This window comes from Sinocyclocheilus grahami, unplaced genomic scaffold (assembly GCF_001515645.1).
Source record: "Sinocyclocheilus grahami isolate Dianchi unplaced genomic scaffold, SAMN03320097.WGS_v1.1 scaffold216.1, whole genome shotgun sequence".
NCBI lineage: Eukaryota > Metazoa > Chordata > Actinopteri > Cypriniformes > Cyprinidae > Sinocyclocheilus > Sinocyclocheilus grahami.
In genome coordinates, this window is record NW_015505395.1 from 1,291,552 (window position 1) to 1,315,593 (window position 24,042).

The 24,042-nt window shown below is 33.4% G+C and overlaps 1 protein-coding gene across 5 annotated transcripts in view; it reads right to left on the bottom strand.

The window, feature by feature from the left end:
* Window positions 1-1,263: 1,263 nt before the first annotated feature.
* Window positions 1,264-24,042, bottom strand: part of LOC107596241 (epidermal growth factor receptor substrate 15-like 1) — a 40,995-nt gene continuing 18,216 nt past the window's right edge. For 2 of the 5 annotated variants that reach the window (XM_016286931.1, XM_016286930.1), the window contains exons 11-16: window positions 22,502-22,602; window positions 21,765-21,825; window positions 16,814-16,896; window positions 14,715-14,808; window positions 7,413-7,558; window positions 1,264-2,133 (exon numbers count right to left, since the gene is read on the bottom strand). In XM_016286931.1, coding sequence (XP_016142417.1) covers window positions 1,893-2,133; window positions 7,413-7,558; window positions 14,715-14,808; window positions 16,814-16,896; window positions 21,765-21,825; window positions 22,502-22,602 — 726 coding nt within the window. In that variant the 3' untranslated portion in view covers window positions 1,264-1,892. Of the gene's footprint in view, window positions 2,134-4,632; window positions 4,934-7,412; window positions 7,559-14,714; window positions 14,809-16,813; window positions 16,897-21,764; window positions 21,826-22,501; window positions 22,603-24,042 lie in introns of those variants that run through there. The other 3 variants (XM_016286932.1, XM_016286933.1, XM_016286934.1) reach the window with 3 other exon arrangements.

Consider the following 24,042-nt stretch of genomic DNA (forward strand, 5'->3'; position numbering starts at 1 on the left):
GGTAATTAACATACCGAAGCTAAAATTCATGCAGCTGTTCAATTATTTTCACACTTAGATCTCAATCTTTCCAAGGACTCCATTTCAGTCCGGCTTGAGCTCGAGCTTCATTCTTTAAGCTTGTGTTACTCGACAGATCCAGGAAAAACAGCAATTTGCTGAAGCCGTTCACAGAGCATTTGCAAAAGACAAACGTCTGATAGATGCGCAAAAGTCGCTCATTGATGCCGAACGTCACGATGTACAGGATGCTCATCCATCATTAGAGCCGCACAGCAGGACAAGTACAACACATACTAGATTTGGCATGAATAGAAACAGTTAAGCTCAGTTTCTAGATGCCGCTAACATGAACATGAGTAGATATGAAGTGTAGCAGGTGCACACGGACGGATCTGAATGCAGCTCAAACCGTCTGGCAACCGGTGGAACTGATGGCAGAAACTCACTATTAACTGGGTGATTTTAAAAGCAGATATTGAAGACTGCAGCTTCTTAATTTCAAATTTGTCTTTCAATTCAAAGTTGCAATCCAGATCATGTAGATCATGCAACACCAAGGTCATGGGTTCAATTTCCAGTGAATGCATAAACTGATAAACTGTAAACCTTGAATGCAATAAGCTGCTTTAGACAAAAGCGTCTGCCATATTCATAAATATCTATCTAAATATCCAACATTTAAAATAAAAATATTTACCTTAATGGTCTCAAAGGTTTATATTCTTTAAAATATAAATTAGTAAAAAATCCCCAAAACAAATATAATATATATATATATATATATATACACACACACAATTTAACAATATTTATAACAGAAATAATAAAATAATCTATTATAATAAAATGTATATTTACTTCTTCATTTAAAGAAAATAAAAACTCTCTAGTGCATTCCGATAAATATGTTTGACATTTATTAAAACATTGAAAAGCAGCACACTAAAATCATTTTGAACCTTTTTCCACAAAAGAACCAAAACGCATAAAAATATTGAAGGTCAACAGAATCTTCAAAATGCTAAAAGAGAAAATCAAACCCATATAAACACCAGAATGACCTTCTCTAGCATATAAACAACCCACAACCTGCAAATTTTATGGTAAAGTATCACAGATACAATACATATATGAATACATAATAAGAACAAGCTCAATATACAGTATAAGGCTTCACTTCAAGGCAAAATGTGTTTTAAGAAAAGGCTAGAAAAGGGTTAAAACCATATGAAAGTGGGCAGAGCTCCTTCAGGGGTGCTGGTTTGTGTGATCCGGTGTCATCTAGAGGATCTGATCAAGCTTTAAAGGGTTAAACACAAGAAATACAGCTCACATCATCTCACTCTCAACAGTGCCAAACACAACTAAAAACAGGTTCCTTCAAGAATAAAGAATATGCTTCATTTGATCTTCATGCATCTAATAAAACTCATAATCTTCAACCATATGAGATTTGGGAATGCATTGATTATGCAGGTGTATATGTAAATACAGACATCATATATGATCATATAGTGGACCGACGGCAACTAAATGTCATGCATTTAATAATTCATCCCTCTTATTAAACCAAACGTCTGGTTAAGACTTGGATGAATTTGATCATAGTCAAAAGTCCTAAAGACACTTAAATATGAAGCACTTGGGGTCGAATCTGCTTTGCAAAACCGACATTGGCTGCAGATAGAGGTTGATATTTCTTATATACTTCTGTGCATCAATAATTGACTTAAGACTGACTGGTCCTACAGTATTTGGTGAAGCTGTATATAATCTTTATAAAGCATAATTCAGTGGTTTAGCATTTTGTGCAGTTCATGAGCAAATGTGTCAAGTGGATCTGTAACTATGGCCTTTGGTTTTGTTGTACTTCATTGGTTCAGTGATCGCTACAGCAAACCTGAGAGATCTTCAGGAAGAGCGTATGATTGGAGCAAAAGCTTCATCTGAAAGTTGAAGGATTGAATCCAAAACGTAGCAGCTTCATGTTCTGGGCATTTCAGCTCGACTGAGAGCCAGAGCCAGTTCCAGGTCCAGTTGTTCCTGTAGGCGGAGCCTCCGGACTCGCTCCGCCTCCTCTCTCTGGCTCTCGCGTTTGGCCCACTCCAGCTGCTCCGTCTCACTTCCGAACTGAACCGGAAAATAAACGACATTACAGAAACTACAATTCATCACACGCACACAGCAGAATGCATCCCTGTAGGGCTGGCCGATATATAACGAAAAAATATACATTGGCATCTTTCAGCCTTGACGATCTTGATATTTATGCATTTGCTCGGACTTTACTTTTTTTAAACAGATTCGTAGATTCAACATGTTTAATCTAAAAAGTAGATAAACTAAAAACCTAGATAAAAAATAATCAAGACATGTTTTTACAAAATAAGTAGGACTGTAAGATTTGGGGGGAAATTGGTCGTTTGTTCATCTAATTTTACCGCGGATTTGTTTATAAACAAGACACAATTCGTCAGAAAGATTGAAACTAAAAGACGATGCTGTGCGATTATATTGGATCCGACGGTAATGTCGTACCACACAAGTGTGAGTAACGGTTTTTATTGCGTGATCACTTTTATGTTTTGCAATGTAAAAATCATGATAACAGCATAAGTGGACCTCAGCGAACAGTAAAAAATAATAAAAAAGGCAGTTCATGACCCCTTTAAAGGGGTCACATGATGCGATTTCAAGTTTTCCTTTCTCTTTGGAGTGTTACAAGCTGTTCGTGAATAGATAAGAGCCCTAAAGTTGCAAAGACTAAAGTCTCAAAACCAAAGAGATATTCTTTATAAAAGTATAAAAGTTAAGACTCGTCCACGCTCGCCTAAAACGCCTCGTTTAAACACGCCCCCACATGTCTACGTCACTGTGTGGGAAGATTTGCATAACGCCGCCCAAATGTTAACGCAAAGAAAGAAGGCGTAACTTTTATTCTCGCTGTAGTATTGTTGTTGCCGCTGCCGCCATGTCTAGAGTTGCTGTGTGTTTCGTTGTGAAAGCGAAACTACTTTGTTTGGTCTTCCAAAAGAGGACACGACTAGAAATCAGTAGTTAAGTTGTATTTACAACACTGCTCCAGAACAGTTCAACCCAAATATTCAGATGTGAGCAACACATTTTACGGAGGACGAGGACTGTTTCCTGGGAGAGTAGCCTACAATGCCGGTGTTCCGGTGAATTCACTTCCTCTGTTTCTCCTTCGGCACGCATGCTGACCCTATACAGTCTATGATGCTGACAAATAATGCTGACTCGCAGCCTGCAAGTACGTTTTCATATTTAAAGGATTTGTCACTGATGATTAAAACATGAGTTTTGAGCAGTGTAGAGTAGCGCTTGTTGTTTGACGTTTCTCCGATCACAAATGCAGACATGGTTTTATGTTTACGCGTAAAAACACAGTATAAGTCATTATAATCCGTAATTATGTCCCCACTGGATGCAACAAATGCCTTGTTTATAGTGGGTTTTAATGTTTTTGTCTCATCACTCCCGCCGGACATGGCGTCACAATATGGTAAGAGCGTAACATTTCCGTCACACGCTTGAGGTATTCGGCCAATCACAACGCACTGGATAGTTGGCCAATCACAGCACACCTCGCTTTTTCAGACCGATAAACTTTGTAAAAATCGACGCATTTCAGAAAGGCAAGGCATAGACGAGGAACAATAATCTATAATATGTGGAAAATAATGTGTTTTTTTTTACTTTAAACCGCATAAAAGCATTTCATTACACCAAATACACAAAATAATGTTCTTTTTTAACAACGCCATATGACCCCTTTAACGCTTCTCTTTTGTTAATAAGTGCATGATTCTGATTTTATTTTGATTAATCCTGCAGCTCTACTTAATAGCCAAATAAAAAGTGCATCAAAACCACCACAGTATTCATAATGTTGCTTAATTTTACACCACCAATAAAAGCATCATGAATACATGACAGTTCAATATATCGCCCAGCCCTCATATCAAATCACATAACGGTGAATAAAATCACTCATTTCACATGAGCACAAGTGATGTGTGCAAAATTATATAACATCCGATCTGACGTGATTTTCTTTCTTTTTTAAAATTGGTCAAAAACACACTGATTATCATTTATATCATCTGTCGTGCAACCAGTGATTGAAAGCCAAGAAAACAACCAAAGCTGTGAAGCCTTTGGTTTCCATCAAATGTAAGTTACCAGTGACCGAACACACAGGGAATGAAGGCAAATCATCATGAACAATTCGCTTTATGAGAGCCATTACAAAATCACACAGAATATTTATATATATATATACATACAGTATATATATATATATATATTAGAGGAAATATAAAGATGACCTATAAAGCATTTGGTCACTTAAATCATACATAATGTATTCTGAATGTGCTTGCATTAGATAATAGAATATCATTTAATGTAAAGAAGGATGCAAAAAACATACTTTATGATCAAAAGTTGTCAAAATCATGAGAAAAATGACACTAGACAATTATAAAATAATACATTTAGTTGAAAACCTATTTCTTTTCCACTCTTTTTATTACATTTGCTTGAAAAGTGTGCTATTTTACATTAAAATAAATGCATCTAATGCAATTGCATTCAGACATTTTAAGTGCAATTTCTGTATCCAAATACTTCCTATTACAAAACCATTTCTATACTTTCTAAAGCTTATTTGAATCAATCACGAACTGTATCTCCGCTCTTTTCTCACTGCGATTGGTCAGCTGGTCTTACATTTGCTGCTGCTGTTTTAAAGAGCTTCAATATACAGTCTGATTTCTCAGGGAGATTTGTGAAGAGATTTGTGTGCACGCAGGGTGGAGTAGGTGTTTTATTGTTGACACAAACACATGCAGCAGCTCAGATGTGGTCGGCAGACCCACGTTTCACCTTACCTTCATGTGTTCAGTGCCTGGGAGAAAGACAAATTACAGCAAAGCTCTGAAGACACAAGCAGCACGGCATACACAACAAAAAACCTCATGCAACATGCAAACTGCATCTGCACAGCAGGGCACAGCACAAACGCCATGCAACACAGGGTGAATTCAGGTCAACCTGGATTTGACCTGAATGATAGATGTTTAACTATTAAAGTTCAATTCTACTAAACTGTTTACTCCTGATATGATCTAATAAGGTTGTGCAAAACAATTTAGCAGTGATACTTGCACAATTAACACAACTGAGTGTCTTCTGTAGCAAATACACTTAATTCCACTGAAACTGATTTAATGCATTTATTCAAAAAATATTATTTTAAACGTAAACAAAAAAAGTATATACATTTGCAAAAACAACGTAAGTAACTGTGACACTGTGGTGAAGCCAGTTGCCACTAGTGTCAGAAAACAGGAAGTACTTTGGTAAAAGCTTCTCACTTTTCTAGACCAAAGTGTCATTCTGAGGTCATATTGTAATGATGAGTTTGTAAGGTCACTTTAATGTACTTCAAGAATATGAAAGAACATTTCAAATGATCCTAAAGTTTTATTCTTACCATGAGAGTCATGGGTATTCAAGTTTTTGTTGTCAAACATGCACAAGTAGTTTTCATATGCTGTTTGATTGAGTGAAAAAAATAATATTACACAGGAAAGATGGTGCTAAAGTTGTTGCAGAAACCCAAGAGCTAGAAATTGTATAAAAAATAAATAAAACAAATTTAGACATCCTTAAAACAAAGGAAAAACTGTAACAGACCTGCTTTCAGATAATCTATCTGAAATACAATTTATTTTGCCTTATTAGCAAATTGATTTGTCTAATTCAAAGCATAAATGTATCAAAGTCAAATGTATGTATAAAATGTATTGTCTAAAACAACAAACAACTATTGAAGTAAGACAAATAAGCTGATTTTTGTCTTCAACCCTGTTATGGATGCCACTGAAGATGGATGCTTCTTATGCATCAAACAGCTGTTACTGATTCTAATCAGATAGCTGAATACTAAATATGAACTGTATGTAAATGATGTTTCCTCTGCAGAATTTGTGCATCATTGGTCTCATCATTTTAATGAAAATCAAAACTATTTTTGTTCCACAGACTTGAAAAGCTTATTACATTTTGTTGAACAAACTTTAAAAAGTCTGAGGGTCATAAATATTAGCAGAGTCTAAGAATGACCCATGTGTGTTCATGAGTCCAGCTCGCTTGATATCAAAGGTTTGGCTGAAAGCAAACATGCCGTCTGGTTCAATCTTCAACAAAGGGTTTGTTCCACTACATAACTACACTCTTGTTGCTTCTGTTCAGCTGCATCATCAGTTTTAAAAATCCTTCAACTACAGATCAATCATGTTTTCATGTCGCTCCAAAAAAGCACCATTGAAGTGTGTTCTGAAGGCATTTGTTAGCAAAAACAATATAGTGCACAATTTGTATGGACTTCTGATTTGTACAAGTTTAGAACAATATGAGGGTGAATAAATGATAAACTATCACTTTAAAGGAATAGCTCACACGAAAATGAACATTTGATGAAAATGCACTCTCCCTCAGGCCATCCAAGATTAGGATGAGTTTGTTTCTTCATCAGATTTGGAGAAATGCAGCATTGCATCAGTGTCTCAGCAATGGATCCTCTGCAGTGAATGGGTGCCGTCAGAATGAGAGTCCAAACAGCTGATAAAAACATCACAATAATCCACACCACTCCAGTACATCAGTTAACGTCTTGAGAAGCCAAAAGCTGCGTGTTTGTGAGAAACAAATCCATCATTCAAACGTTTTATTTTAAACGCGTCCTCCAGTGAAAAAGTCCATCTCCTGTTGTCATCTCACATCAAAATCCAGCCATATATTTGTTTAGAGCTGTTTTGGCTTGTAAACAGTGCTTGATCTGTGCAGATTTCTCTCCTGATTTAGACCAGACCACTTTTTCACTATAGAAAACAATATTATAGATAGAGGACTCATATTTCAGCTGAAACCAACAGTTTGAAGTTAAAACATCTTAATGATGGATTTGTTTCTTACAAACACTCAGCTTTTGTCTTCACAAGACGTTAACTGATGGACTGGAGTGGTGTGGATTACTTGTGGATTATTGTGATGTTTTTATCAGCTGTTTGGAATCTCATTCTGACGGCACCCATTCACTGCAGAGCATCCATTGCTGAGCAAGTGATGCAACGCTACATTTCTCCAAATCTGATGAAGAAACAAACTCATCCTAATCTTGGATGGCCTGAGGTTAAGCAAATCTTGAGGTGTAAAGCATGGCATGATTCTGGCATCAGCACGCGCGGGACAATGCAAATGGGCAAAACAGCAGCGCAGGAAGCAGCGATGGCAAATGTCGGGATGAAGCGAATGCAACTACAAACTATGACAGCAGAAACTAGCTAGATGGAGATGATCAGACGGCATGTCACTGGACTTACAGCTCTACAGGACGGGTTAACAGCAGACAGTAACGTTGAGGACGAGGAGCCGGGTCCTCTGTCCGTTTGTGTCTTTCGAACGGCTGGACCACCAAACCCTTGACTATGAACCCCTGAACCGCTATACGTGACGGCGGAATTCTTCCCTGAAAGTGTGAAAGAAAACAAAGATGACCCCCAAACACCAACAGAGCAGTTCAAGCACAAGAAAAGATCATTAAATTCATGAAAAGTGCTGTAGAATTCAGTCAAAAGCAGCTGAACTTTATTACTCTGATCACTTAGTAAAATAACAGTGCATCTCACATGATTTGACCAAACATTTAATCACATATAAGCACTAATAAGAGTGATGATCGGCTATTTATTATTGCTATTTAATATTATGGCTGTTTATCAGCAGTACAGATGATTTCGATCAACTAACGAAGGCAAAACATCTATAATAAATGCAGTTGCTTTAAAGTCCAGTTGCTTTTCTCCAAATTCTGTAATAACCTGGATCAACAAGACCTTCACAAAGCGATTCAAAGGTCTCTAGATGAAGGACACCCTTGATTTGTGGAAGAAAGAAGTGACAGCAATCAAGAAAACAAGATGTAAAAATCCACATGAATTCAGCAGCTTCTTCAGACTCAAACTGTATTCCATATTTGAACATGCAAAAACCCAAATATTGAGTAAAATAGTACATTATTGATTATATTACTTTTGTATGAATTCTGTTTGTTATTGCATGAATTAAGTACATTTAAATAGATTTAAATATATAATAAATTGTAAAATAATAATTAAATAATAAATGTATTATTTATAATAAATAGATATGTATAGTATGTAATAATAAATATAATAAGCATAGTAATAATAAAATTAATTGTTTTTTAAACATTTCTCTTAGATACATTTTTTTCAGCAAATTCATTGCAATGCATTCTGGGATTCTTTTCTCCACAAAGTGAGGCATCTTAGAAATCATCATATTCTTGCCTACCTTTTGGAGCAGACGTTGAATTATCTTAGATTAAACGAGTGCTTTAGATGGCCTGCAGCAGCTGACATGAAAGGCTCATATTCACCAGCGGTGCACCAAAACCACTGCATAAATTTAATTTCTTCAGAATATGAGCAGTATTTACAAACCTCTAAAAACTGCCAACACCAACCACTACCCACTACAACAACCAACAAGATTTAAATGAGCTCGATATGAGGTGAATCTCACAAAACAAGCAGCAAAAACATATATGCAATTAAACGCATTACTGTAATGAAATTATTTTTCATTTAGATTATTAAACTTTCATTTTAATTGTAAAATAAATTTAAATACAAATTTTTTATTGTAAAATACCTGTTTTAATGCTTTTTTGTAATTAAAAAAAGATTGTATTACTGTGATGATCTAACGATAGTGACAATTAATATATATGCAATTAAAATCATTATTGTAATGCACTGATTTGTATTTTATATTATATACATTTTAATTGTAAAATAAATTTAAATGTAAAAAAATGTAAATGTAAATTGTATTATATAAATTTTAAAAGCAACATACCTGTTGTAATGCTTTTTATGTTGATTTTTTAACAAAATAAATTGTGTATATAACTCACTATATAAATAATTACTTTAATGCAATTTTTTATTTTGTATACAGTATATACATACATAATTCAGTATATATAAATTGTAAAGTACTTGTATGTTTTTTGTTCATTTAAACACTTTAAAAATTATTGTATAACAGTATTTTTACGTAAAAGATGCTATATTACAGTAATGATGATCACTATTGAGAATAATAAACTAATTAATAGTAAAATAATTAATTTAGTGCTAAAATAGCTTAAATGTCACAATGCAAAAATCTTTTTTGGTCCCAAAATTATTTAACTTTGGGATAAAATATGACCCATACATATTTTCATGAGATTCACCTGAAAAAGAAATGCATTAAAGAAAAATAAAGAATTAAAGTGGCTTAGAAAGGAATGATGGTAACATTTAGATGTGAAAGCTGCACCATTAATATTCTGTATGAAGTGTTCAGCAGGATCATTCAAAGTGAAAACACATAAGAAGAAGTTTCAAAGTGTCATACAGATCAGAAACGTACAGCGTTTACAGTTCCAGAGGAGTGTGAGAACCTGGCATAAACATATTTAGCCAACCGTGGGAACACTGGTGCTCAGTGTAAGGGTGTGAACCACGAACTTTAGAGGAACTCGCTTCTCTAGATCTCTCTCACCACTACACAGGCCTCATGTGCCATGGAGAGGAAGAGCTTTTTCTTTCTGAACTCAGAGAAAGTAGTGAAACTACCAGCGCCGCACCCATGCCCTTTCTGTGCCTGTTATAGTAATAAACACACCACAAACAATCCGCTGCATCAAACACACGAGTGAATTAGTAGTGTAAACACCTCGCTGTGAAGGTGACACATCGGAACAGTCCTAGCGTAAAAGCGCTGAATACAGAGCGTCAACACATGCTGGTGGCTAGAGGTGACTTCAGTGTGTTTATGAGAGAGACTGGAGCTCAATGTGCAAAACAAATTTAATTCAGATATTTATCTTTGAGCCTGAAACATACTTATAATAATTAATAATGAATTATACAAGTACATTGACTCACGTAAAGTAATACTAGTATATAGCAAATCTATTTATAATTAATAATTATATTTCTTTTAATTATTTATAATTAATCATTAATCTTAATGAATTGTTTATATCGTCACAAAATATACACTTATATATATATTATATATAGTTGGATATATAGCATATATGTACATAAAACGTATTTTTGGGTTTATACGAACAACACCTAAACTTCTAATAATTCACAAATTAATAAACAATGAATTAAACAATAAGTATATCCACTCACATTATGTATGTATGTATGTGTATATATATATATATATATATATATATATATATATAAGATAATTCTACTTTTTTTAATTGATCCATTTTAATCATACATACATACATACTATTAAGTATACTTATATATAATTATTTTATTAATAATTAATTCTTTATGTTTATTTGTAAATTTAAAATATTGTATTAATGATAGTGAATAATGAATATATATGTATGTATGTGTATATATATATATATATATATATATATATATATATAAGATAATTCTACTTTTTTTAATTGATCCATTTTAATCATACATACATACATACTATTAAGTATACTTATATATAATTATTTTATTAATAATTAATTCTTTATGTTTATTTGTAAATTTAAAATATTGTATTAATGATAGTGAATAATGAAATTATTTTTATTTTATATTATATACATTTTAATTGTAAAATAAATTTAAATGTAATTGTAATTGTAATTGTACCTGTTGTAATGCTCTATGTTGATGTTATAAAATATTGTGTATATATATACACACACACACACACACACACATATATTATATATATATATATATATATATATATATACATACATACATATACATCGCAAAGCTCTATATATGAAGTTTAATATAAAGTGTTAACAATTTAAAATGAAAATGGAATATTCGGAATGGAAAATATAAGGTATTTTTTATTGTTAGTTCATGCTAACTTATGTAGTTAACTAATGTTAACAATTGCAACCTTATTGTAAAGGTTTTTACCAAAAAGAGATACTTTCACCATCTCAGAACTTGCATGACAAATCACTTTGTTTAATTCCTCGTGTTTGGATAAAACCATCAGCTAAATGTATAAATGGTCACAGAGGTCTAATCCACCACTACGCAACTCATCACGGTAGAGGCCAGGTAACCTCTACACCACTGATAACGCCACAGGAAACAGTGATTCACCATATGGACCAAAACAGAGGTCGAGAACAGACTGATGATGTGATTCGATATGTGGATGTGGGTCATCAAGGCCGAGTTTAAAGGACTACACACACACACACACACTCAGACAGTCATGTTGTGTACACATTTGCATGACTTTCTCGCATATGCAAATCTTTTTAAGTGGGAGAACTTGCACAATTGGTGGCTGACTAAATACTTTTTTGCCCCACTGTATTAGAATGATTTCTGAAGGAATTTCAGCTTTGATTGCAGCAATTAATTACATTTTATTATTATTCACATTGAAAACAACTATTTTAAACTGTAAAAATGTTTTCACAATATTACAGTTTTTTACTGTATTTTTTGAGTTGTAAAAATGTTTAATGTTTCCATACTTTTAACAAGTACTGTATATGGTTTCATTGCATGGAAAAACACAGCATTACCACGGAGGAATGCAAGTCATACAGGTTCGAAAAATAACAAGAATCTTAATTTTTGTGTGAAGTATAGACAAATAAACCTGTAGTGGCCCGTTCTTCCCCTCAGCAGCAGCTGAATATCTCATACCAAGACGACTCTTATCTTTCCTGTCACAGCTGTCCGATGATTAACTCACCATGCACTGATGCGCTTCGATATCGTTAAAATGGGGAAGTGTTTGCCCTTCCATGATCAGACTCACTCTGCATGATCTGTCATTTTATTGAGCTTGTTTGCGTGTGGTGAAATGTCTGATGTGGGCTGTGAAATGTGGTACAAGTCTGAAAGTGTTTATAATTAAAACTTCAATTATTACTTACAAGAATGCTCCAGTTAATGCTCCAATATAAATCAGGCTTTACCCAACATTACACTGACCCAGCGCTGGGTAAGTGAGCGATGGGTTCATCATTTGTATTGAGAGTTTCAGAAAAACTACCCAGCACCCTGGTAAAAAAAATATATAAAAAATGACCCAGCATTTTTTTTAAATGTATATATACCTAATATATATATATATATATATATACCTAATAAAAATGACAAAAGCCCAAAACAAAATTACTAAAACTTAAACTAATATTAAAGTTTTAATGCAAATATTAAAAAAAATATTAAACAAATGTATATATTAAAACTATATAGAAACATATTGTGCCGCTGGTCTGGGATCAGTACATGAGCGAGAGCCAACAGAGACTAAAGACACGACACTAAACTACAATTAAACCAGAGATAAACACTAAATCCCAACATGTCAAACAATCCCACACTTTATTACAGCAAATCCAGAAAGATTAACCCATTTAATCCCATGCACCGGTCTCAGTGACCGTAAAAAAGGTTTTCATTTATAAAGCTCTAAAAACCTTACTGACTGATGTTTTAGTGCACTTCCTGCAAATATGGAAACAAATAAAGGGTCTAATTTAAATATGTGCAGTTTCACACGGTTAGTACAAATTGTCACATGACCAGTTTAATTCCTGTTTGCACTTTGAGAAGATGATGAGCATAAAGTATGTTAACACAAATATTTTTGGTACACATTATTTTTAGGGTGTCTAGTATTAATATATCAATTCACATATATTCAGTTTTGTTGAGTGTGGTCATAGAATGAGTAAACATGTTGTGACCGGTGGGATCCAATTATAAATCCAATTGCAGTTGTTAATGAAAATTGCACTAAAATGTTGCAATGACAAAATATTGCACTAAATTAAAAGTTCAAATGTTACAAATAAGTTACAATACTGATGTTGTAATACTGGTAGCACTAAACATTTTTGATGATATATGTTACAAAAAAGTAACAATTTTGAAATATGTTGTCTTTTATCTCAGTATTCCTATCAGTGTTGTATAAGGGGTTTTTATGCATAATAGAATGTGATAAAACTCATAGAGCTTTGATATATAAAACATTTTTTATGTTAATTCAGTATGCACTTTATCCCACCGCTCACAATTGTGACTGACCATAAAACACAATTTTTCACACACTTTTCCAAAAAACTTTAAAAAAAAATTATTATTGATTATTTCAAAGGGTTACTAATGACACATGATTTGGATATTCTCATGTCTGGGAAAAATGTTGGGATTAAACGGGTTAAGACTAGCCTAGAGATTTAGAGGAGCTACAGAGTTAACCTCAACATAAACCTATTAACTGATAACCTTTAGAATGAACTAACAGCTGCTCAGAGTAACATGAACTATTAGTGCATGCAAGGAGCTTTATTCATCTATATAGCACTTGTTATGAAAACAACAGCCTGCATGTTTAGAAACAATTGCTACAACATGCTACAGTTGTAACATAAGTCTATAGTGAAAATCTGTTCCCTAAAAGATTATCTATTGTAAATACTACAAAGTTAGACAATTAATAAGCCTTCAATAAAACGTGATAAAAGAGTCCATGTGACCCTAACCAAACTAAAAATTAAAACGATAAAAAAGTCACCTAAAATAAGCATTAACTGAAATCAAATCAAATAAATTCAGTTATTTATTATTATAATATTTAAGCTTGCTGCAACAGAAACACTTTTTATTTTCATTTGGTTAATGCAACATCTTGAACTAAACTAAAACTGAAAACAATACAAACTATAGACATATATATATATATATATAACTAATAAAAATGACAAAAGCTCAAAACTAAAAATAAAATGAAAACTGCAAATATAAAAAAATATTAAACAAATTAAAAAAAACATTGCAAATGTTGCATTGGCAGCTAACTGAAATAATTAATAAAAAAGTTCTAAAGTACTAAAATTATAAAACTGAAATAAAATTAACTGACAAAAATGACAAAAGCGTAAAACAAAAGTGAAAATTTAAAAATAAAAGCTCATTTAAAAAATATTAATAATTACTATTATAGTATATCAATAATTCTACAATAACTGATGTTTACGTGGACCGAAATCAGTCCATTTGAATTATATTGGCAAAGTATAACCAGATGCTCATCCAATGAGTATTCAAAGGATGATTTGTACAATTTTACGGCTCAAATAACACAATTTTGTAGGGGGATGAGTCTGGGTCTGGTTACAGCTGGATAAAGATAACTAGTCTTACAACTCCCTGACATTTCCGCTCTAATGAAACACATCTAGAAATAACAATAAATCAAGCATACATCATAAATTCCAAAACTCATTCTAAAGATCTCATTTAAAATAAAGATTTCGCTCCAGACATTACAGTTCTTAAATTCAGTTATAGTTGTCAGCATGATGCACACAAAAAGCACTTAATATTATAATAATATTACTACACCAGATAAACATTTCATTTCACTCTTCCACACCGCATAATTAAACTGACAAGATAAACGTCATAATGCATTTTTATATAATTAAAACTCACATGCACACACACGCTCATGCTTATCAGATATTAAATCAGTAAATCACAAGCACATTTTGCTGTTGGCAGGGCTTTTCTCACCGTAAGGAGGCGGCACTGGTCTCTGTGGTCCGGGTTTTTTGGGAGGAGGCAGCGGGTACGTTGGCTTTCGGCTCTGAGGCTCTGAGCTCGAGCTCTGAGAACAAAAACAAATCACAACACTGCATCTACACAAGCTACTGATCAATAATCACACAAAAACCCAACTGCTTACTGCATATTGCAACATATATAATCCTGCCTATATTATTTAGTATGTAATAAAAATAAAAAAAACAGTATGCAGAAATGGACCCTTTTGACATTTTCAGTTGTCATAGCTGGGTAAATTTATATCAGGGTTTCTGAATATTTTACGAAGAACACAATTTGTTTTATAAGTCACACCTCAAAGTTTGGAACGTCCAATCGAACTCCATTACTTTTCAATTCATTTAGCAAAAAAATAGCTTAAGGTTTGAATAGCTCTGATCACAACCACTAGAATATGGAAATAACTTTTAATGCACCTTCTGTTCACACTGTTAAAAAAGTGCTGTTCTTCATCAGTATTTTTTGTCTTTATTTCAAGTGCAAATGTCTTAAGATCCTGAGATACATTTGTGAACTTGGACCACAAAACCAGTCATAAGGGTCACTTTTTTTTAAATTTAGATTTATACATCTGAAAGCTGAATAAATAAGCTTTCTATTGATGTATGGTTTGTTAGGATAGGACAATATTTGGTCGAGATACAACTATTTGAAAATCTGGAATCTGAGGGTGCAAAACAATCTAAATATTGAGAAAATCATCTTTAAAGTTGTCCAAATGAAGTCCTTAGCAATGCATATTACTAATCAAAACTGAAGTTTTGATATATATACGGTAGGAAATATACAAAATATCTTCATGGAACATGATCTTTACTTAATATCTTAAGTAAAATTAAAATCGATAATTTTGACCCATACAATGTATTTTTGGCTATTGCTACAAATATCCCCCAGCGACTCAAGACTGCTTTTGTGCTCCAGGGTCACATTTACTTGACAATCTTGTTTTATGTGCAACTGACCAAAATGAAGCGAATTATAAAAGCTCATAAAAGGCTCATAAAACTCAATTTAATTCAAAGGGAAAACAAGTTTTTATTCCCCATAGGCAGATATTTGTTCTTGTTTTAAACAAACTCACTTAATTCTGTTCAATTTCTCAGAAAACAAGACTTCATATCTTATAATATAAATATCTTGTAAGTATAAATGCATGTTGATTTATGGATGTTTAGATATTTGTATTAAAAAACAAGACAGAATATATTGAGGAAGATATTAGTTTTTAGCAATGCATGCAATATTTGATGCCATGACTTTCTGCCAATGAGTTTCTGCTCTGATTTCGTTTGTGGAAGAGCGAATTAAGACTTTTTAGGACCCACAGAAACCCTGTTATATTGTGATGAATGGAAACTACAATAAATATAATGAATACTATGAACACGTCAACCTGAATTATGCTAGATGACCGTGTGAACATTGCATGTTTAATTGCATGTTTTATGTTTTACATTGAATGTTTATTTCGGTCAGAGGCCTCTATTTCAGTTTATTTTGCATATTAAAGGTAGTTTTGTGTACAAATGGTTTATTATTAACTCTTTTAATACATTTTAATGCATACATTCTTTTTATTCTTTGCTTTTATTGTTTCTTTTGTATTTTATACCTCTGTTGTGATCGTTTTATGATCATTTAAAATCCTTTTTATGTAATGCGCTTTGAATGATCATTGTGCATGAAATGTCCTATATAAATAAACATGCTTGCTTGCTAAAAATGTCTTAAAAATCATTTCATATTTCATTCATCGCTTGAGATGGAAGGTGAGGTCGGGTTCATTGCATTGTGGGATACGGTAATCCATGCAGTGTGCTCTGGTTGTATCACTTACATTTGACAAATGTAGCAGATCATTCAGATATTCCATGAATACAAACAAGTTCACATACTGTTTAGAGTGTGCATGATGCATACTACAAAACAGGACAAGCAGTATGCTATTTACTGAGTACTTTCCCAAATGCACGTTAGCTTAGTGTAACCGAGCTGAGCTTACATTGATCTGGATGAACTACTGTAGATTCCTCTTGTGAACATACCTTTGACAATTGAGAGAAATCAGCGAAACCACCTTTCCCTCCAAAAGAGTTGCTACCGAATGGGTCTGACGCAGCAAATGGGTCTGTTTATGAAAGAGAGAAAGCACAAGCAAATGATTTGATGGAAACAACACGGCCTCTGCGTTTCAACCACTGCATATGCTCAGTTATGTGAGGCACAAACACAGGTGCTATTTTAAGAGAGCGGCTTGTATGTGGCCAGTGTTTCTCATTTTCCATGACTTTCAGCTTCTGAAAAGCACACGTTTTGTTTTCCATCTGGAGCTTTTTTTGTTTTCCATCTTCGACGTATGTTTCTGATTAACTAATGACGACATTATGAAAGAGTCATACAGTTGAGCAATTCCTACTTACTACGCAGTATATTTTTATGCCCTCATCTTAATATAATTAATAAATGAAATTTGTTTTTGTATAATTGGGATGTTATTATATATTTGATTATATATAATCCGTTTTTATTTTTATATTTTCATTTTAATTTTAGCTAAAATTTTTGTAATTTTGTCATTTTTTTGTGTTAAATATTTTATTTGGTTTTAATTTTTGTTTAATATTTTGTTTTAGTTAACTATAATAACTCTGGGTACAACTTCTATAAATAAATTGTATTAAATATTACAGATATTTCATCATTTTTTTGTTTTAACTTTTACAAATGTTTCAAACTAAACATGCTTTCTTGTCAATATTGTTCCTTTTCTCTCTTTATTTCCAGCCTGTTCATCCTGTAAATAATCAATTTATACTAATAAATCTAATAATATTCACTACCAAATATTTCAAATGTTTGGGATCATTTTTTTTAATGGTTTTGAAAGAAGACTCTTATGCTCATCAAGGCTGCATTTATTAATACAGTAAAATCAGTAATATTGTGAAAAAATATTACAATTTAAAATAATTATTTTCTATGTGAATATATTGTAAAATTTTATTTATTCCTTTGATCAAAGCAGAATTTTCAGCATCATTACTCCAGTCTTCAGTGTCACATGATCTTCAGAAATCATTCTAATATGCTGATTTGCTGCTCAAGAAACATTTCTGATTATTATCAATGTTGAAAACAGTTGTGCCGCTTTATAATTTTGTGGAAACTGTGATGCATTTTAATTTTGAGGATTCTTTGATGAATAGAACGCATTTATTTGAACATTACAGTAACATTATTATTTTTTTTACAGTCACTTTTGATCAATTTAATGCATCCTTGTTTCTGAAACCTATTACATCCACAGAAACGCTTCCTAAAATTACAATTATATACAAAAGCTAAGAGTGTAAAAGGTTCACAACAAGAATAACCCAATTATGAACACAGATGAAGTTATGGAGGATGAAAAAAGACAAGCTATTGTAAGTCCATGTGTTTGCTGTGAGAAAGCTGAGCTAGTAAAACGTGTGTGAGTTTCCTGCATGTATCTGTAAGTGTGAGACCACTAACAGCTCAAAACACACTCTCTAGTGTTCTCGTAAAAAGAGTTGTTTCAGGAGCATGTCAGTCTGCGTGTTTCCCATAAATTAACCCCACTTCCTCTGCCGGGACATGCAGAAAGAGCTTACCTGTTCAGCGTGAGCAGGGCAGAAACAGAGAGAGAGAGAGAGAGAGAGAAGACAGAAGACAGTGTGGATTCCTGACGCTTTTCTACAAAGCATTCCCTGTTCTGATGGGACTATTTTCGGAAGGCCTGTAGCTAAATGTGTATGTAAAAGTGCTATTAATAGAATCATGCAACAGGAAATTTTGAGGCGATGCCTCAAAAAAAAAAAGTAAAACGCTGACTGCTACATTTAAAAAAATACAATTTCTGGCATAGAGCAAAAAAATAAATAAATAAAAATAATAAAGATAGATAGATAGATAGATAGAGTGCTATCAATAGATTTAAAACTAATTAATCACACATTTTTCTGAAATTAAAATGTGTGATACTCTCGTGATCACACACGTTGTGGTTCTCACATGAATGGCGGTGGAGACTGACTTGGAAAAGAAGAAATCGTTGAATAAAGTCGTTATCTTTGTTTTCTTTGCACACAAAATTCAGTATTCTCATAGCCTCATAGATCTTACGAGTTTGGAACGACATGAGTGTGAGTAATTAAGGACAGAATTTTCATTTTTGGGTGAACTATCCCTTTAACCATTGACTATAGCCATTCAACATTACAGTATATTTGAGAGCTATCAATTAAAAAAAAAAAGACTTTAAAAAACAATAACTTGAAGTCAACAAAGCAATCTTCATATAAACCCATTATAATAAATGTCATATTTACCTGTGCCCTTCAGCAAGTAGGAAATCTACAGAAATTGAATAAAGTTATCAAACACTAAATTCTAGATTAAATATAGATGAATCCTTAAAGCTACAAAAGTTATTGATTTTTTTCTTTGCTCTTTGATGAAAAGACATCACAGCAGCTGTTTTTACGTTATTTTGGCTGCTTTAAGAGCTGCCGCTGCTGAACATGACACAGATCTGACGCGCATCATAGTTTCGCACAACTCTTTACCTTTTCTGACTGACTTAAAGTCTCTATTAATGAGCTGAGGAGTTGAATGGGGTGTGTTAGACGAGGGAGACAGTGCTGCTGCTCCAGCCAGTACAGATTTGAAAACATGTTCTTAAATCTGACTCATATATAACAAATACTTACGCATGCACCGTTTTAAGGCAGCTTTTTCGGTAACTTCATGACTTAAAGGGGTCCTATTATGCTTTTTCACTTTTTCAACTTTAGTTAGTCTGTAATGTTGCTGTTTGAGCATAAAAAAAGATCTGCGAAGTTACAAAGCTCAAAGTACAAATCAAAAGGAGATATTTTATAAACTACAACGAACGACTCGTTTGGACTACAACTCATATTTTCCGGGATTTGTGATATCACAAATACTGACGAATGGGACGAGACCTGGTTCAGCTGCACTAGAGAAGGCAACGAGTGTTATCACTATGTCGGAGACACGCTAGCTTTCCCAAGGCAGACGAACTTAGAGTGGTTACAATCATCCAGATTTTAAATCGCACTCAAATTGATTTGATTTTGACGCAATCACAACACATACTGGCCCAGCTAACCAATCACAACACATTTTGTATTTCAGAAGGCGGGCCTTCATTTGATACAGGAACTATTCGAGCCGTTCATGCCAGACTGGGGAGAGAGGTGTTGTAATAATGTAAAATATGTGAAAAATAATGTGTTTTTCGAACAACCTAGTATGAGAGCCTGTTCTAGTACACCGCCAAAACAAAATCAAGACTTTGTAAAAGAGCATAATAGGACCCCTTTAACTGACGACATAACTACGACATTGAATGCTCTTAATTTAATTTGCGCTTTAATATGGAATTATATACAGCACGCCGCTGCATTTGTGAGTGCAACTGAAGAGCATGTGCTATGAGCACAGTATAATGGAATAAAAATTTCCGTCACATGCTTTAATTTTGACAGCACTAATATAAATATATTTTTGAAATTATAAAATATTTAGTTTCAATCTTCATATACCAAAATATATTTCAAAATGTGTATTAGGGGCAAGAACATACATTTCCAATGTTACATTAATGATTCCAATTGATTTATTAACTTTTAATTTAAAAAATGTGTCATGTTCACAGGTGTTATAAACAACAAATAAAGCTTTTCTCCAAATGTGGAAATGTGAATGTATTTTCTTGGACTGATATATAAATGGAGGGCAAAATAAATTTTTAAAAATACACTAAAATATATTTCAAAATAGAAAATATATATGTATGTAAATAAAAAATATTTAAAAAAATTAAAAAAATGGTAGAATATACTGGTAGAAAATGTATTTTATATATATATAAATGTACATATATATTTACGTATAATTATATATATAATTTACATAAATATATTTTGAAACATTTTAGCAAATATATATTTTGGCCATTTTGAAATATATTAAAAAATATATTTGAAAATAAATGTAAGAGCTTTAACTGCCAATAAAAATACAGTGTCCAATCAGAAAGTGACTTTGTGTTATAGAAGACTTATAGGCCTCAGTTAAAAGTTGCATTGTGACACTGAATGATTATAATTACTCTACAGTCTTCATTAACTTCACTACTAATGTGTTTGTGTGAACGCTGGTTCTTACGACTCTATCTTTGATCTACTCTCCGAATCATGCATCACTCTGGTACGAAGAAGACCAGCTAGCTTCCTCTAACAGACGAAGAGACGAAAAGATAAGGAGGTGAACAACAAACAAAGAGGCGTGACGCAACATCACTTACAATATTTTATCTCTAAAACAGATAAGTTTTTGATGTGTCAAATGATTACACACAACTGGTCAAAAGTGTAATATTCTTAATGTTTTTGAAGTCTCTTCTGCTCACCAAGGCTGCATTTATTTGATCAAAAAGACAGTAGAAAAATTTTTTTTTGAAAAAATATTACAATTTAAAATAACTATAATAACACTTTCTATGTGAATATAATGTAATTTATTTCTGTGATCAGAGCTGAATTTTCAGCATCATTACTCCAGTCTTCAGTGTCACATGATCCTTCAGAAATCATTCTAATATGCTGCTTTGCTGCTCAAGAAACATTTCTGATTATTATCAATGTCGAAAACAGTTGTGCTGTTTTCAGAGATAAATAATCCGAAAGTTTGGGGTCAGTAAGACTGAAAAAAAAAGAAAAGAAAGTAACAACCTATTCTGCAATGATGCATTAAATTGATCAAAAGTGACAGTAAAGACATTTATAATGTTACAAAAGATTCTATTTATTACTAGCCTAGTTTAATGAGTGAAATCTATTACTATTCTGACTTCCTGAACACTGTGAACTGTTTGATGAACAATAATGAAGACGGGGACTGAACATACGGCTGGTTAGTGGATCAGAAGCAACCGAATGAACACTGTACCTGAGTCTTTAGGTTTGGGACCCATCGATGCCTGGCTGATTTTTCTGCTGAAGGGACTGGCCTGAGAGAAAGTGAGAGAGAGCGAGAGAGAGGGAGAGAGGGGAATGACAGAGCACTAACCGTACATTATGACACGTTTCTCACCACATTACCCAAAATATCAGCTCACATGCTGCCACACGCAAGCTCTCCAGAAGAAGAATTTACTTGAGTTTGATTTAATGTTTCAAATGCAAAAAAGCCCCGAAACCAAACTGTGATCTGAAAGTGGACATTTACATCTAAAGAATTTTTTTCCACAGAGACATACTTTTTATTAAAACTAACAATTTCAACATTTTCTTTTTGTTATATGAAACATTTTTTAAGCATGCTTTCATTTATTTTTACTGTTTTTCAAATGCCTTTTTATAATTTTTTTTATTTTACCCTTGTCCCAGATGCAGACATTCAATAGTAAAACATAAAATCATCATAAAATCATCAAAAAATAATAATTTCCACCCACTTCAATACATATTGTGTGTGCATGGCTGAATGACTGAATGAGAATGACAGGAGCGTGAAAATACACTGGCATTTCATAACCTGAAGTAAAATTGGATCCTGCTCAGGATCTTGCACAGATGGCACTAATTTAAAAGCATCATTAGTCATGGTTGATTTGTATAAATGTGCAAAAAACATGTTCTTTCTGGTTCAACATAGCCTCAGATTCCCAGTATTTTTTATTTTACCTTGAACTGACTTGAGGAACTCTGACCAAAGGGATCAGAATTAGCGAAGGGGTCTTTGAACGGGTCGCTCTGCTGGAACGGATCTCCTCCAAACGGGTCAGCTGGAGAACAGTCATTCACACGCAAATGTCAAAAACATTGTCGAAATCATTCAGAAACCATTTCATAAGTGCTTCTTTCTTACATCCAGGCTCAACGAGGTAAGGTCATTACATTTAGATAAAATATCAATGAAAGTTTAATCTGCAAACAAGCGAGCAAACGATGCTAGGATGTTAATATTTTTGATTAATGGTTTGTTCAAATCTAGTAATAGACATACTTGCCTTGGCAAACACAACTAATTAAAACAAAAATAAAATACTATTAATCAGGGCTGTGCAAATAATTGAATGCGATTTTCATGCTCATCTCGTCAGTAAAGCCGGTTCTGTGATTAGTAGTAAATCTCCAGCACGTGCTTTCAGATGGAGCAGCATTTACTACACAGAGCCGTAGTTCACTGACAAGCTACGCAAAATCGCGTTCATAATCAGCAATGAATCGCCTGCGATTATGAACACGATTTTGCATAGCTTGTCAGTGAACTACGGCTCTGTGTAGTAAATGCCGCTCCATCTGAAAGCACGTGCTGGAGACTACTAATCACTTTACTACTAATCACAGAAGCGGCTTTACTGACGAGATGCGCATGAAAATCGCATTCGATTATTTGCACAGCCCTACTATTAATACTATAATACTATTTAATATTCTATAGTGTACTATTATCAAAAACATAACATTTTTAAACAGCAGGATTGAACTAAACACGCACTTTGCTTCAGAAAAGAAATCTGAAAAATGCAAATGAGCGATGACTCGTGAATCCATGAATCATTTTTCAACCAGTTCAGTGAAATGAACACTCTGAATGAACTGATTTCCAAAAATGAAACAGAGGGCGAAAAAGTGCCAGTGAAAGCACATTTCAGTACCATGGAAGCTTATATCCATGGGACTGAAATGTGGATTTGAAAAAGGATTTAAAAGGTGGGGTAAGCGATTTTTCAAAAACGCTTTAGAAAACTGATTCGGGCTGTAAGGATAAAAGAAACTCAGATACTTTGATCTTCTGAGACAGACAATACACACACAGTGCATTAACATACAGACATCTGTTTCACCATCTCACTGAGAGAAAATGCGGGAAAACGTCTCTCACATATGCATTGGTTCCTCCTCATCCCCTTCCTTCCCCGCACCCATCCTTCTCTTCACCCAGCTCACTCAGAATGGTCAACGGTAGAATATAATGTTCTATATGAATGCAAATAAGATTTACAGTCATTTTTGGTGTCATTTGAATAGTCTCAGGGCGAGTGGTACAATGGTCTTAATCTTACAAAAGTAGACTAAAAGACCATAGAGATCCTAAGAGTTAAGAGATACTTTGATTACTGTAGAGGGTCATTCCATGCAAATTACCTTCTGTTCCCATTGAGGTGCAAACCACCCAGGTCTGGGACCTGGGTTAATGCAAATTCCAATTGTTTGTACAT